Source organism: Nerophis ophidion, linkage group LG17 (genome assembly GCF_033978795.1).
Source record: "Nerophis ophidion isolate RoL-2023_Sa linkage group LG17, RoL_Noph_v1.0, whole genome shotgun sequence".
In the NCBI taxonomy this organism is placed as follows: Eukaryota; Metazoa; Chordata; class Actinopteri; order Syngnathiformes; family Syngnathidae; genus Nerophis; species Nerophis ophidion.
This window is the reverse complement of record NC_084627.1, coordinates 4,201,902-4,218,318: the sequence shown is the minus strand read 5'-3', so window position 1 is coordinate 4,218,318 and position 16,417 is coordinate 4,201,902. Positions and strand designations below refer to the sequence as shown.

General features: G+C 42.6%; 2 protein-coding genes across 2 annotated transcripts; one reads left to right on the top strand and one right to left on the bottom strand.

The window, feature by feature from the left end:
- Positions 1-344: 344 nt before the first annotated feature.
- LOC133535815 (uncharacterized) lies at positions 345-6,080 on the top strand. Its single transcript, XM_061875776.1, has 2 exons — positions 345-572; positions 5,078-6,080. The coding sequence occupies exons 1-2, from the start codon at positions 443-445 to the stop codon at positions 5,689-5,691; spliced, it is 744 nt and encodes a 247-aa protein (XP_061731760.1). The 5' UTR covers positions 345-442; the 3' UTR covers positions 5,692-6,080.
- Positions 6,081-7,072: 992 nt separating this feature from the next.
- On the bottom strand, positions 7,073-15,043 carry rnf185 (ring finger protein 185). The gene is made up of 6 exons (XM_061875779.1): positions 14,433-15,043; positions 9,179-9,197; positions 8,993-9,105; positions 8,809-8,863; positions 7,657-7,774; positions 7,073-7,589 (listed from the first exon to the last, which is right to left on the bottom strand). The coding sequence occupies exons 1-6, from the start codon at positions 14,615-14,617 to the stop codon at positions 7,492-7,494; spliced, it is 588 nt and encodes a 195-aa protein (XP_061731763.1). The 5' UTR covers positions 14,618-15,043; the 3' UTR covers positions 7,073-7,491.
- Between the last annotated feature and the right edge of the window lie 1,374 nt (positions 15,044-16,417).

The window sequence follows — 16,417 nt, the reverse complement described above, 5'->3', positions numbered from 1 at the left end:
CAAGTCGCCACCTCATCGCAGGGCCAACACAGATAGACTACATTCACACTCACATTCACACACTAGGAACAATTTAGTGTTGCCAATCAACCTATCCCCAGGTGCATGTCTTTGGAAGTGGGAGGAAGCCCACGCAATCACGGGGAGAACATGCAAACTCCACACAGAAAGATCCCGAGTCTGGATTTGAACCCAGGACTGCAGGACCTTCGTATTGTGAGGCAGACGCACTAACCACTCTGCCTCTTTGTTTCAAAAAGGTTGGTGACCCCTGCTGTAGAGACTGGCGCCCTCTAGTGGTCACTGCAAGCGGCAACAACGCGCGGCAGCAGCAGCAGCTCGCGGTAAGTGACGTACGGGCGGAAAAGGCGGGAGAAGTCCGCCGCTTCCGCGTCCGCGCACGCGTTAAGAAGAGCGTTCGGACGACAAGACAACGACAAATATGGACGACAAGTTAATACAGGCCGTCTTTGACTACCCGCAGCTCTACGACGTCACTTTAGTCAACTACCGCCAAAGGGAAAGTCGAGCGAGCGCCTGGACGAACATCAGCGTCTCGCTGGGACTCCCGGGTGAGTATTCGGGCGTTTTCGCAACTTTTATCGACGGGGAAATATGCCAAACGGCGACGAGTACATGTCGTACATTTCTACATCCCCGCCGACGTGTTGAACTATTAGTTGAAGAGTTGTAATGGCCGCATGTCTGTCGCCGACGGTGAAGCGGCGCGGTGACGTGCTAGCGGTAAAAGCCGCGCAGGCCCTCCCGCCGCTAGCTAGCCGCGTATGCCGGGGACCGCCACGACGCGCTCGGGGTCGCGATAATGGTCTCTAGCGGCCTCGTCCGCGACATTTTGTACGTGAATGAAATAACCTTGACACGGTAGCAGAGCACTGTGATGCGTTCAAGTGAGTGTCGGGAGTGTGGTTAAATTAGGTGCACACGAGCCATGTGCTCCACGTGGGGACAAAATGGAAGTAAACTTTTACTTTCATGAAAAAGTATTTTAACATTTCCTATTTTTATTACGTGCAGTATATTGTGAACTTGGATTTAAGACTCAACTTGAAGATCCACACAGTGGACAATACATTAGGCACACCTACACCGCAGTAGCGATAAAAACTGAAGCAACTGGCCGGCAAATTTTACGACGGTTTTACACACATAAAAATGTAGCTTTTTTTTTTTTTTAAATTGACAATTTAGAGTAAAATGTAAACCCCAGCAACCCGTCATTAACCAGCTTAGGCATTTTAGTTTGACAGCTCTACTTTAAAACCTCTTAAAGGCCTACTGAAATGAGATTATCTTATTTAAACAGGGATAGCAGGTCCATTATGTGTCATACTTGATCATTTCGCGATATTGCCATATTTTTGCTGAAAGGATTTAGTAGAGAACATCGATGATAAAGTTTTCAACTTTTGGTCGCTAATAAAAAAGCCTTGTGTGCGTGACATCACGGGTTGTAGAGCTCCTCACATCTGAACATTGTTTACAATCATAGCCAGCAGCAGCTAGAGCTATTCGGACCGAGAAAGCGAGGGTGAAAGATTTGTGGATGAGGAAATTTAGAGTGAAGAAGGGCTTCACGGTGGCAGAGGGGTTGGTGCGTCTGCCTCACAATACGAAGTTCCTGCAGTCCTGGGTTCAAATCCAGGCTCGGGAACTTTCTGTGTGGAGTTTGCATGTTCTCCCCGTGAATGCGTGGGTTCCCTCCGGGTACTCCGGCTTCCTCCCACTTCCAAAAACATGCACATGGGGATACGTTGATTGGCAACACTAAATTGGCCCTAGTGTGTGAATGTGAGTGTGAATGTTGTCTGTCTATCTGTGTTGGCCCTGCGATGAGGTGGCGACTTGTCCAGGGTGTACCCCGCCTTCCGCCCGATTGTAGCTGAGATAGGCGCCAGCGCTCCCCGCGACCCCAAAAGGGAATAAGCGGTAGAAAATGGATGGATGGATGGACTAGGAAGAAAAAAAAAAAAGGCGATTGCAGTGGGAGCGATTCAGATGTTATTAGACATATTTACTAGGATCATTCTGAAAAATTCCTTATCTGCCTATTGTGTTACTAGCGTTTTACTGAGATTAAATAGTACCTGAAAGTCGGACGTGTGTGGCCACGGGTGTGTTGACGCCAGGGTCTCTGACGGAAGCTGTGCTGATGTCTCCGGTAAGAGGCGACTTACTACCACAATTTTGTCCCCGAAAACTGCTGGTTGACATGTAGTTGGGATTCATGTTTGCTTGACCGCTCTCATCCATAGTAAAGCTTCATCTTCAGGAATTTAAAACAAGAAAACGCCGTGTGTTTGTGTGGCTAAAGGCTAGAAGCTTCCCACCTCCATCTTTCTACTTTGTCTTCTCCATTATTAATTGAAGAAATTGCAAAAGATTCAGCAACACAGATGTCCAGAATACTGTGTAATTATGCGATTAAAGCAGACTACTTATAGCTTGGATCGGGCTGGAAAATAATGTCCGCTACAACCCGAGACGTCAAACGCTCGTTTTCAACAGGACACTCCGCGGGAAATTTAAAATTGCAATTTATTAAACTAAAAAGGCCGTATTGGCATGTGTTGCAATGTTAATATTTCATCATTGATATATAAACTATCAGACTGTGTGGTCGCTAGTAGTGGCTTTCAGTAGGCCTTTAAAACCTCTTGAGGCCCAAGCTGTTTTACATGCTTTTTTTTTGTATTTCTCTTTGCTATTTGGACTTATTGGACCCTAATTAGAATAAAAACTAAGAATCATCTTTTGATATGTGCTTCGTCCATAAGTAATAAACGTGTACTTCATGGTTAGTGACATGCTAATTTTTGCTTTTACACTTTTTTCCCCAAATTCCATTGTGCTATACTCTTCTGACACCACCAGATGGCCGTATAAGTGTACACATAAGTGGCCATAAGACCCTAATTCAGTAGTGTACACAATTTTGGAAATAAGACCTGCTGTCCAAACATGTGGCCACTGAGGCCTTTAGAGTTAATAAAACACATTTTTATTTTTTGCAGTATATGCTTTGGCCAGTGTACAGGGGTTAGTGCGTTTGCCTCACAATACAAAGGTCCTGGGTTCAATCCTGGGCTCGGGATCTTTCTGTGTGGAGTTTGCATGTTCTCCATGTGATTGCGTGGGTTCCCTTCGGGTACTCCGGCTTCCTCCCACCTCCAAAAACATACACCTGGGGATAGGTTGATTGGCAACACTAAATGGTCCCGAGTGTGTGAATGTTGTCTGTGTTGGTGACTTGTCAAGGCCTTCCACCCGAATGCAGCTGAGATAGGCTCCAGCACCCCCCACGACTTAAAGGGACAAGCGGTAAAAAATGGATGGTTCGGCCGATGTTTAAAACTAGAGTTGTACAAGTGTGAGGAAAGTCTTAGCTATGTGCACAACCACCCAACTATATCAACATTTTATTGTAGCAAAACAAACAGTATGTTTGAGATAGTGGAACTGGCAACTATTGACTTAAAACTGTTTTTTTGTGTGGCAGTTTTCCTTTCCACTTGGCTCTTATTTTGACCTCTAATTCAAAACGCCACAAAGTTTTATGCCAGAATGAACTCCTATTTCCCTGTGGTTGTTCAATCACGCCTCACGTATTGTGGCTTCACCATAGAAGATTTACTTTTTTTTTTGTCCTAAATTAAACATGTTTCAAGCTTAAAAATGACTATCATTAGCCACTAGAGGGGACCAAACCAATAAGAGGGTGCTGTTCAGTATCGTGGCCACTGATTGGCTCAGCTCCAAGCCAGCGTTACTATTTTAAATTAAAGATTGTAAAAGCGACCAAAGGGTGATATTTCATGTCTCGAGGGCACTCGTGTTGAAAAACATATTTAGAAGTTGATAAACAGGTTAAGTATGAAAATGTATAATTTTTTAATGTTTAAAAAACAAACAAAATTAAAGTCATTTAAAAAAATAGTATGGACACGTCTTCTCGTTCAATGCGTTTTATTTTCATGAGTACTTACATTGTAGATTGTCACTGAAGGCATCACAATTATGAATGAACACGTGGAGTTATGTACTTAACAAAAAAAAAGGTGAAATAAATGCAAACATGTTTTATATTCTAGTTTCTTCAAAATAGCCATCCTTTGCTCTGATTGCTTTTTCGCAGACTTTTGGCATTCTCTCGATGAGCTTCAAAAGGTAGTCACCTGACATGGTTTTCAATTCATAGGTGTGCTTGAAGCTCATCGAGAGAATGCCAAGAGTGTGCAAAGCAGTAATCCCATTTAAAGAAACTAGAATATAAAACATGTTTTCAGTTCCATCCCATTTCCTACTGCCTATTCCCTTTGGGGTCGCTGGAACCTATCACAGCTACAATCGGGCGGAAGGCGGCGTACACCCTGGACAAGTCGCCACCTCATCGCAGGGCCAACACAGACAACATTCACACACTAGGGCCAATCAACCTATCCCCAGGTGCATGTTTTTGGCAGTGGGAGGAAGCCGGAGTACCCGGAGGAAAACATGCAAACTCCACACAAAGATCCCGAGCATAGAATCAAAGCCAGGACCTTGTATTGTGAGGCAGACGCACTAACCCTCTTCCACTATGCTGCCCATGTTTTCAGTAATTTCACCATAACTCCACATGTGTTTATTCATAGTTTTGATGCCTTCAGTGACAACTGCAATGCAAATAGTCATGAAAATAAAGAAAACACACTGAATGAGGAGAATAACTTCCGGCCCGTAGTGTATATTTGATTTCTGTTGATTCCATCCATCCATTTTCTACCGCTTATTCCCTTTCGGGGTCGCGGGAGGCGCTGGCGCCTATCTCAGCTACAATCGGGCGGAAGGCGGGGTACACCCTGGACAAGTCGCCACCTCATCGCAGGGCCGATTTCTGTTGATTCCTATAGTCTAATTTATTGGGGTAATGTCTGGAAGCAATCAGCAGGGATAAAAGAGTGTCGACTGCAGTTGGAAAGGACTGGTTGCATGCAGCCCAGTACTGTGCTACCATTTTGCCTCAAGTGCGTGCGACACTACTTCTTGGTCATATTTCTTGCAAATGTTCTCTCTCTAGTGGACGAGTGTAAGAGGAAATGGAAGAACTTGAGAGACCGCTACTTAAAAGAAGTCCGCCTGGAGGTTCGCAACAAGAAGCAAGGGGAGGCGAGCCGAAGCAAATGGAGGTACAGACAACGCATGAACTTCATCGCTCCGTTTACCGGATCCAACAGTGGAGTGGCGGATGTGTGCGAGGACGAGGACGACGACAACAAAGGTGAAACGACGCCCTCGGAGAAGGCCAGGACGCCACCCATCGCTAAAAGCGCCGGAGGTCAAGCTGACACCAAGTCTCTGGCGGCGCTCATCAGGAGTCTCCCCTCTCCTGACACCCGCACGGCCAACATGCCTCCTCAAACGGGCAAAAGCGGGCGAAAACGGCAGCCGGAACAGAACCTTCCCTTAAGCGTGGCGTCGCCGCCAAAATGGGCGGCGAAAGAAAGCGGCCTGTCGCTTCCCAGCAGGCCTCGGGACGAGGACGAACTGTTCCTGTTGAGCTTCGTCCCTGCGCTCAAGAGACTGGCTCCTCAGAGGAGATGCGAGACCAAGATGAAGATCCAGCAGATCATGTACGAGGCGGAGTTCAACATGGAACAGGTGGAGCGACGGGAGAAGAAGCATCCCGGCTGAGGCGCTTTGGAATCTTCCTTCCCATCCATTTTCTACCGCTTATCCCTTTTGGGGTGCTGGAGCCTATCTCTGCTGCATTCGGGTGGTGTGGAAAGTCCTGATGTTGGAATTTTAACATTCATTTTTAGTAATCCCTACCGGGCTTTGTAGCTTTATTGCTAATGAGCTGCAACTTTTGTGCACTTTGTCTACTTACACATTGGAACTCTGCACTTGTCCGACATATTGCAATGTTTGCCTTACACTCTGGTTCATTTTTAAAGCACACACATAGTCGTGGTTTAAGCCCGGGCGCATCGTTTGCACAATAAAGAACATTCTCTACAAACATTAGACTGTGAAACAAAACCGTCAAATATGGCAGATTAAAGCATTGTTTGAAAACAAAACTGGCAAGAGTTAATATTTTTAAAGGAGTAAAATTAATAGGGATTATATTGATAAATAATGATTAAATTAAGTTAAGCGTCACAGCTCAAATTAGAATGCAACGCAGCTTTATCAGCTTTTATAAATGAGTGACATAATGGGCAGGTGGTCTTTGTTTAAATGTTAAGGGTGTAACGGTACACAAAAATTTCGGTTTGGTACATACCTTGGTTTAGAGGTCACGGTTCTGTTCATTTTCGGTATAGTAAGAAAACAACAAAATATAAATATTTTGGTTATTTATTTAACAAATTTGTAAACAATGGCTTTATCCTTTTAACATTGGGAACACTATAATAATTCTGCCCACTTTAATGAACATTAAACTTCCCCAAATTGTTGCTCAGATTAAATAAAATGACAACACTTCTACATATAAAAAGTACAACTAAACAGTTTCACGTCAACTCATCATGCTTAATTTTTCACAGCATTTGGGAAGCCTGTAGTTGATTTTTATTATGTAAATGTTATATTTTACCTGCCATTCAAAGCTTTTCTGTCCGTAAAACACACACTGCAAAATGAGCTAACGTTACGCTAAAAGCTTATTAGCCTTCACCTCAAGCCAGAGAGCTAAGCTGCACTTGAAGTTTCTGGAAGGTCAACGGGCTCATAGTGATGTTAGTAGTAGTTGACTGGGAGGTGTTTATTATCATTTGGGGAGAGTACGCTGCCTTATGCTCACCTGTTAAACACCTCTCTGCCCGACACTGAAGCATTTACTACATGCGCTCTGAATACGCCCTGCTGATTGGCTGTTACCGCTATATATGTAACCAATCAGATGGTTGTGTGGGTGGGACAATGCTGGGTGCTGAGACAGAGGCAGAAGAAGCAAAGCAGCTTGTTAAGACGGTAGCTTAGATACTCGGTCAGTACACCCCCGTACCGAAACGCTTCACTACAAATACACGTACCGTTACACCCATATTAAATGTCATTAAAAAACTCAATGCATGCATCTTTATTGATTTATAAATCAAAAGCTTCTTTCTTTACTGATAACAGATATGTGGCTTATGGCTCATCCAAAAGACTAAAATGATAATTGAACCATGCCAAAATTGGCCCATATCACGCAACCTTAATCATTTACACACCAAATAATCTTTGGTGATATATATCATTATTACAGGAGGTTTCGAAATATTTGGCTATATATATTTTAGGCCATTTCGCCCATCTGTACTCTGGTTTAAAGGTTCTGGTACAATTCAACACCAACCAACCACCATTGTTATCAATTTGTGTCAGTCTATCACTTGTGTGTGTCTTCATTATTGATTGCTCAGATAAGCATAGCTCTTTAGGGTGTGAAGCAACTGTTAAGTCTCTAAATGTTCCATTTGAGGCGGTCCTTACAAGTGTTCATGCTATGAGGAGCCAAAACATGGTGACCACAGCGACCAAGAGGAAGAGTCGAGACAAGAACTGCTCGTCCGTGTGCTGCGGCGTCCCCGGGGCAGCTGCGTTGGGGAAAAGTCTGGATTATACAACGCTCGTTGAGCAGAAAATTTTTTAAAAGATTATCACCTGGCGGTGGTCTGCCGTCGTTTATGTTAAAGACTGTGGCAAAAATACCGAAGGGAAAAGCACCAATTCCAAAGGACATCTGAAACCCTCCGTCTCCAAAGCCGAATCCCTGAAATCCCTGTGGAAAATATCACAAGGTTGTCATTTTCAATGCTACACAAAAAAATGCAACATGTCTGTTCCAATGAGAAGGCCATGTTGGATCCCACATTTGGAAAATGAATGGATGCAGCTGGGATAGGCTCCAGCAACCCTCGTGACCCCGAAAACTACAAGCTACTGAGAAAACACTGGACAGGTAGAGCCAGGAAGAGAGATTTAGAGAAGGAGATGGAATTTGTTATATTTAGGGAGTGCCAGAATAAAATTGTGTGTGTATGTATATATATATATATATATATATATATATATATATATATACTGTATATAGACACACACATATATATACACGTGTGTGTGTGTGTATGTATATATATATATATATATATATGTGTGTGTACATATACAGTATATACACATACACACACACATACATATACATACACACATGTATACATACACCTATATATACACACACAATTATATATATATATATATATATATATATATATATATATATACACACACACACCTATATATACATACATATTTTTACATCTATATACACACGTGTGTGTGTGTGTATATATATATATATATATATATATCCTCATTGCAGGGTCAACAGATAGACAACCTTTGACATTAGTTATTTTCAAAACTAAACATTTTTTCCTGGCACCAAATCGAGGCTGTGGGTCTCTTAGGACCGCACTGGGGTCCTCAGGTTGTCTTCTAAACGAAACAAAGTTGATGCTGATCGAATTGTTTTGTTATCCTTTGATCCAAGAGTTGATAAAGAGCCAAACCGTTAGGCAGAATTGAAAGTGGAATTGTAAAAATCTTATCAATTCCCATGCCCGAGTCTTTAGTTTGAAATGTGTGAGTGACTTAGAAGGACAAACACAGGTAAGTGTCTTGTGATGTCAAGGGAGCCTTTCCAATAAATGAATGAAGCGAGGGTTGGAACAGTATAGAGTTGATACAGTGTCACCTGTATCAATCAATGCTTTCATCATGTTACTAAAGGTGCATTTGGGGACCGGTACTTACGCCGCGGTTTTCTGGCTCAGGCCTTTGCCCTTGTGGTCGTGGAGGTGTTTTTTCTCTATGTTTGGAAAAAAAATGGAACAAACTTTAGATTTTGCTGGAGTTGCACGATTTTTCCCCCAAAAAATAAAAATAAATCACAGTACTTTAGTTGAAGACAAAACCGATTGCCGTTAGTTTTTCCCACCTGGGGTCCTGCTGACCAGTACTTCCTCGCCCATATAAGGGGATGACCTTGTCCTTGCTGATACCAGCTTTGCAGACTGGGCACACTTGCCTGCTGGGTCGCGTCTCTAACCACTTGAAAAACACAAAAGACACATAAGGATGTATTGGAGAAAATATTACTCATTTATCAATAAAGTGATCTTACCTGGTGCAAACAAGGCCAGCTGATGAGGGTAATGAAAAGACGTGATTAGTGAGACTTTCAACAATATAGGTTATTTCTCATTAGTTTATGTACATCAGTGGTTCTCAACCTTTTTTCAGTGATGTACCCCCTGTGAATCTTTTTTTAATTCAAGTACCCCCTTATCAGAGCAAAGCATTTTTGGTTGAAAAAAAAAAAAAAAGAGATAAAGAAGTAAAATACAGCACTATGTCATCAGTTTATGATTTATTAAATTGTATAACTGCAAATATTGCTCATTTGTAGTGGTCTTTCTCGAACTATTTGGAAAAAAAGATATAAAACTAACTAAAAACTTGTTGAAAAACAAGTAATTCAATTATAAAAAAAGATTTCTACACATAGAAGTAATCATCAACTTAAAGTGCCCTCTTTGGGGATTGTAATAGAGATCCATCTCGATTCATGAACTTAATTCAAAACATTTCTTCACAAAAAAATAAATCTTTAACATCAATATTTATGGAACATGTCCACAAAAAATCTAGATGTCAACACTAAATATTGCATTGTTGCATTTCTTTTCACAGTTTATGAACTTACATTCATATTTTATTGAAGTATTACTCAATAAATATATTTATAAAGGATTTTTGAATTGTTGCTATTTTTAGAATATTTTTTAAAAATCTCGTGTACCCCTTGGCATACCTTTAAGTACCCCCATTTGAGAACCGCTGGCCTAGTGGTTAGAGCACGGGTCGGGAACCTTTTTGGCAGAGAGAGCCATGAAAGCCAAATATTTTAAAATGTACTTCAGTGAGAGCCATATTTTTTTCCAACACTGAATACAACAAAATGCGTGCATTTTTAAGTAAGACCAACATTTTTGGAGTATAATGAGTCTCTTATTCTTTTTAATAGCATTGTTATTCTGAAGCTAACCTATGATAAAGAAAATGCCTCTTACCATTGATACATCTTCTTGAACAGGTGCGGTAGGAACCGGATGGATGGATTAAAATGCATGAACTGAAGTGAATTGTATTTATATAGCGCTTTTCTTTAGAGACTCACAGCGCTTTTACATAGTGAAACCCAGTATCTAAGAATGTTTTATATTTTGAACGTTATTTTTTAACACTGTGATTAGTAATTATTCATTACTTATCGTGTTATCCGAGAGCCAGATGCAGTCATCAAAAGAGCCACATCTGGCTCTACAGCCATAGGTTCCCTACCCCTGGGTTAGAGTGTCCGCCCTGAGATCGGTAAGTTGTGAGGTCAATCAAACCCCGGCCGAGTCATACCAAAGACTATAAAAATGGGACCCATTAACTCCCTGTTTGGCACTCAGCATCAAGGGTTGGAATTCTGGGTTAAATCACCAAAAATGATTCCCGGGCGCGGTCACAGCTCACTGCTCACTGCTCCCCTCACCTCCCAGGGGGAGATCAAGGGTGATGGGTCGCACGCAGAGAATCAAATGAATATCCTTGTTCTCATGCTTTCTGAGCTTACCATGATCACCGCTCGCTGTACGATACTATGAAGTCAGACCTACACTGTTTCAATATCAATTTCTCAGACGATATAATTGTTGATGACTGAAGTGCTGATATCAACCCCCTCCAATTTCCACCCCCAGGATTGTAAAAAATTTAAATAATTCAGTGTATATACTCCGATGATTAACTTGTGTGATGACTGTTATACTGTTAGAATATATATATGTACCATGAATTGGTTAATATGGACCCTTACTTAAAGGCCTACTGAAATGAGATTTTCTTATTTAAACGGGGATAGCAGGTCCATTCTATGTCATACTTGATCATTTTGTGATATTGCCATACTTTTGCTGAAAGGATTTAGTAAAGAACGGCGAAGATAAAGTTTGCAAGTTTTGGTCTCTAATAAAAAAGCCTTGCCTGTACCGGAAGTAGCAGACGATGTGCGCGTGACGTCACGGGTTGTGGAGCTCCTCACATCTGAACATTGTTTACAATCATGGCCACCAGCAGCGAGAGCGATTCGGACCGAGAAAGCGACGATTTCCCCATTAATTTGAGCGAGGATGAAAGATTTGTGGATTTAGATAGTGAGAGTGAAGGACTAGGAAAAAAAAAATAGGCGAGGGCAGTAGGTGCGATTCAGATGTTAGACACATTTACTAGGATGATTCTGGAAAATCCCTTATCTGTTTATTGTGTTACTAATGTTTTAGTGAGATCATATGGTACCTGAAAGTCGGAGTTGTGTTATTAGTGTTTTAGTGAGATTATATGGTACCTGAAAGTCGGAGGGGTGTGGCCGCGGGTGTGGTGATCGCCAGTGTCTCCGGTGGGAGGAGGTAAGAGAGTCCGCAGCTGCAGGAGGACGCAAGCTCCGCTCATGTCTACGGTAAGAGCCGACTTACTAACACAATTTTCTCACCGAAACCTGCCGGTTGACATGTTCGCTTGACCGCTCTGTTCCATAGTAAAGCTTCACCTTCGGGAATGTAAACAAGGAAACACCGGCTGTGTTTGTGTCGCTAAAGGCAGCTGCAATACACCGCTTCCCACCTACATCATTCTTCTTTGACTTCTCAATTATTAATTGAACAAATTGCAAACGATTCAGCAACACAGATGTCCAGAATACTGTGTAATTATGCGATTAAAGCAGACTACTTATAGCATGGATCGGGCTGGAAAAAAACGTTTGCTACAACCCGAGACGTCACGCGCATGCGTCATCATACCGACGCTTTCAACAGGATACTTAGCGCAAAATTTAAAATTGCAATTTAGTCAACTAAAAAGGCCGTATTGGCATGTGTTGCAATGTTAATATTTCATCATTGATATACAAACTATCAGACTGCGTGGTGTAGTAGTGGGTTTCAGTAGGCCTTTAAACAAGTTGAAAAATGTATTCGGGACGGGTGTTTCCTTTTAGTGGTCAATTGTACTGTGCATTCTACTAATAAAAGTTTAAATCACCAACATATAGTGTAGTTAGTTTTGACAAAGTTAACGCGAAGTACAGTAAAAGCAGCATAATAGTTTGGAACTAATACGATTAAAATATATTCATTCATTTTCTACCGCGTATTCCCTTTTGGGGTCGCTGGTGCCTATCTCAGCTACAATCGGGCGGAAGGCAGGGTACACCCTGGACAAGTCGCCACCTCATCGCAGGGCCAACAACACATACAACAACATTCACACTCACATTCACACACTAAGGCCAATTTTAGTGTTTAGTCTTTGGAAGTGGGAGGAAGCCGGAGTACCCGGAGGGAACCCACGCATTCACGGGGAAAGATCCCGAGCCTGGATTTGAACCCAGGACTGCAGGACCTTCGTATTGTGAGGCAGACGCACTAACCCCTCTTCCACCGTGAAGCCCCTAGTTTGGAACTATCCATCCATCCATTTTCTACCGCTTATTCCCTTTTGGAGTCGCGGGGGGCGCTGGTGCCTATCTCAGCTACAATCGGGCGGAAGGCGGGGTACACCCTGGACAAGTTGCCACCTCATCGCAGGGCCAACACAGATAGACAGACAACATTCACACTCACATACACACTAGGGCCAATTTAGTGTTGCCAATCAACCTATCCCCAGGTGCATGTCTTTGGAAGTGGGAGGAAGCCGGAGTACCCGGAGGGAAGCCACGCATTCACGGGGAGAACATGCAAACTCCACACAGAAAGATCCCGAGCCTGGATTTGAACCCAGGACTGCAGGACCTTTGTATTGTGAGGCAGACGCACTAACCCCTCTGCCACCGTGAAGCCCCTAGTTTGGAACTAATACAATTAAAATATATCTGTCGGCTAAACCGGAAAACACAAGCTTTTTATTTGGTAAACAGTTTGTTTCAAAACAGTGTATTTTAGAGGGCAACTGGGAAAGGAGCACCATTAGACAAGTTGAAAAACTTAGTCGGGACGGGTGCTACCTTTTAGTGGTAAATTCTACAGAATATGTACTGTGCAATCTACTGATAAAAGTTTCAATCACCAACATATAGTTTAGTTAGTTTTGACAAAGTTGATGTAATAGTTTGGAACTATCCATCCATCCATCATCTTCCGCTTATCCGAGGTCGGGTCGCGGGGGCTACAGCCTAAGCAGGGAAACCCAGACTTCCCTCTCCCCAGCCACTTCGTCTAGCTCTTCCCGGGGGATCCCGAGGCGTTCCCAGGCCAGTCGGGAGACATAGTCTTCCCAACGTGTCCTGGGTCTTCCCCGTGGCCTCCTACCGGTTGGACGTGCCCTAAACACCTCCCTAGGGAGGCGTTCGGGTGGCATCCTGACCAGATGCCCGAACCACCTCATCTGGCTAGTTTGGAACTAATACAGTTAAAATATATCTGTCGGCTAAACCGGAAGACACAAGCTTTTATTTTGGTAAACAGTTTGTTTCAAAACAGTGTATTTTAGTGGGCAACTGGGGCAGGAGCACCATTAGACAAGTTGAAAAACTTAGTCGGGACGGGTGCTACCTTTTAGTGGTAAATTCTACAGAATATACTGTACTGTGCAATCTACCGATAAAAGTTTCAATCACCAACATATAGTTTAGTTAGTTTTGACAAAGTTGATGTAATAGTTTGGAACCAATAAAGTTAAAATATATCTGTCGGCTAAACCGGAAGACACAAGCTTTTATTTTGGTAAACAGTTTGTTTCAAAACAGTGTATTTTAGTGGGCAACTGGGAAAGGAGCACCATTAGACAAGTTGAAAAACTTAGTCGGGACGGGTGCTACCTTTTAGTGGTAAATTCTACAGAATATGTACTGTGCAATCTACTAATAAAAGTTTCAATCACCAACATATAGTTTAGTTAGTTTTGACAAAGTTGATGTAATAGTTTGGAACCAATAAAGTTCAAATATATCTGTCGGCTAAATCCGAAGACACAAGCTTTTATTTTGGTAAACAGTTTGTTTCAAAACAATGTATTTTAGTGGGCAACTGGGAAAGGAGCACCATTAGACAAGTTGAAAAACTTAGTCGGGACAGGTGCTACCTTTTAGTGGTAAATTCTACAGAATATGTACTGTGAAATCTACCGATAAAAGTTTCAATCACCAACATATAGTTTAGTTAGTTTTGACAAAGTTGATGTAATAGTTTGGAACCAATAAAGTTAAAATATATCTGTCGGCTAAACCGGAAGACACAAGCTTTTATTTTGGTAAACAGTTTGTTTCAAAACAGTGTATTTTAGTGGGCAACTGGGAAAGGAGCACCATTTAAAAAAAAAACATTTCTTACCAGAAGAGGTGTCCACACAGGCTGATCACAGCATCCTTGGCGGTGTCCAGACATATGTTGCACTCAAAAGTGCTGTCCTGGTTGCACGCGTCTTCTGCCGCGGCACTGCTGTTAGACCCCGGCCCGCCGCTCTCGGGGACTCCGGCGGGGGCAGCCGGCGGAGGAAGGGGGGCCGTGGTGGCCATTTAAATCTAGCTCCAGTCGACTAAAAAACAAATGGTAGACACAGGAGGCGACTTCAAAACGCACACATTGTCGACGTTACAGTTTATGTAAACCTTAAAAAACAAAAGTTTGTCACGAGTTGACTTTAAAAAAAGGAAGCTAAAAATCAATATTGAACATTTATGGCGGCTAGCTTCCGGTTGTGAAGCTAACACTAGCACTGCGACCGAGCCGACACCGATAATGTTACAGTAGCGTTGAAACACTACATAGAACGATTACACGTGTTTAAGATTTTTAACAGCTTCTATTTGTTCTTAGCAGAATGTCGGGGTTTATTGTGACTAGAAAAGAAAGTATCGAAGGCGGCGGAGCTGGTGTCGTCACTCAGCTGAAGAGTTGGCTTTCACCTTCTTCTTCTTCTTCGTCTCACCTTTGGAACTGCAGGATGGCAAATAACACTGACCAGCACACCGCCACCTAGTGGTAGGATGACTCTTTACACATGTAAATACAGTTTAAAGGCCTACTTTGATACTTTTGATTGATACTTTTATTACTAGATTGCACAGTTCAGTACATATTCCGTACAATCGACCACTAAATGGTAACACCCGAATAAGTTTTTCAACTTGTTTAAGTTGGGGTCCACGTTAATCAATTCATGGTACAAATATGTACTATCAACATAATACAGTCATCATACAAGTTAATCATCATAGTATGTACATTGAATTATTTACATTATTTACAATCCGGGGGGTGGGATGAGGAGCTTTGGTTGATATCAGAACTTCAGTCATCAACAATTGCATCAACAGAGAAATGTGGACATTGAAACCGTGTAGGTCTTATTTAGTAGGATATGTACAGCCTGCAGAGAACATAGTGAGAAACCCACTACTACCGACCACGCAGTCTGATAGTTTGTACATCAATGACGAAATATTAACATTGCAACACATGCCAATACGGCCTTTTTAGTTCTCTAAATTGCAATTTTAAATTTCGCGCAAAGTATCCTGTTGAAAACATCGCGGTATGATGACGCGTGCGCGTGACGTATCAGATTGCAGCGGACATTTTTTTCCAGCCCGATCTAAGCTATAAGTAGTCTGCTTTAATCGTAAAATTACACAGTATTCTGGACATCTGTGTTGCTGAATCTTTTGCAATTTGTTCAATTAATAATAGAGACGTCAAAGAAGAAAGATGTAGGTGGGAAGCGGTGTATTGCAGCTGCCTTTATCAACACAAACACAGCCGGTGTTTCCTTGTTTACATTCCCGAAGGTGAAGCTTTACTATGGAACAGAGCGGTCTAGCGAACATGTCAACTGGCAGGTTTCAATGAGAAAATTGTGGTAATAAATCGGCTCTTACCTTAGACATGAGCGGAGCTTGCGTCGTTCCTCGTGTAAAAAAGAGGCAGCTGCGACTCTCTTGCCTGCTCCCTGGCTTCCCTCAGATAAACTGGCGGTCACCACACCCCTCCGACTTCCAGGTACAACAGTATAATCTCACTACAACACTAGTAACACAATAAGCAGAAAAGGAAGGTCCTGCAGTCCTGGGTTCAAATCAGGCTCGGGATCTTTCTGTGTGGAGTTTGCATGTTCTCCCCGTGAATGCGTGGGTTCCCTGCGGGTACTCCGGCTTCCTCCCACCTCCAAAGACATGCACCTGGGGATAGGTTGATTGGCAACACTAAATTGGCCCTAGTGTGTGAATGTGAGTGTGAATGTTGTCTGTCTATCTGTGTTAGCCCTGCGATGAGGTGGCGACTTGTCCAGGGTGTACCCCGCCTTCCGCCCGATTGTA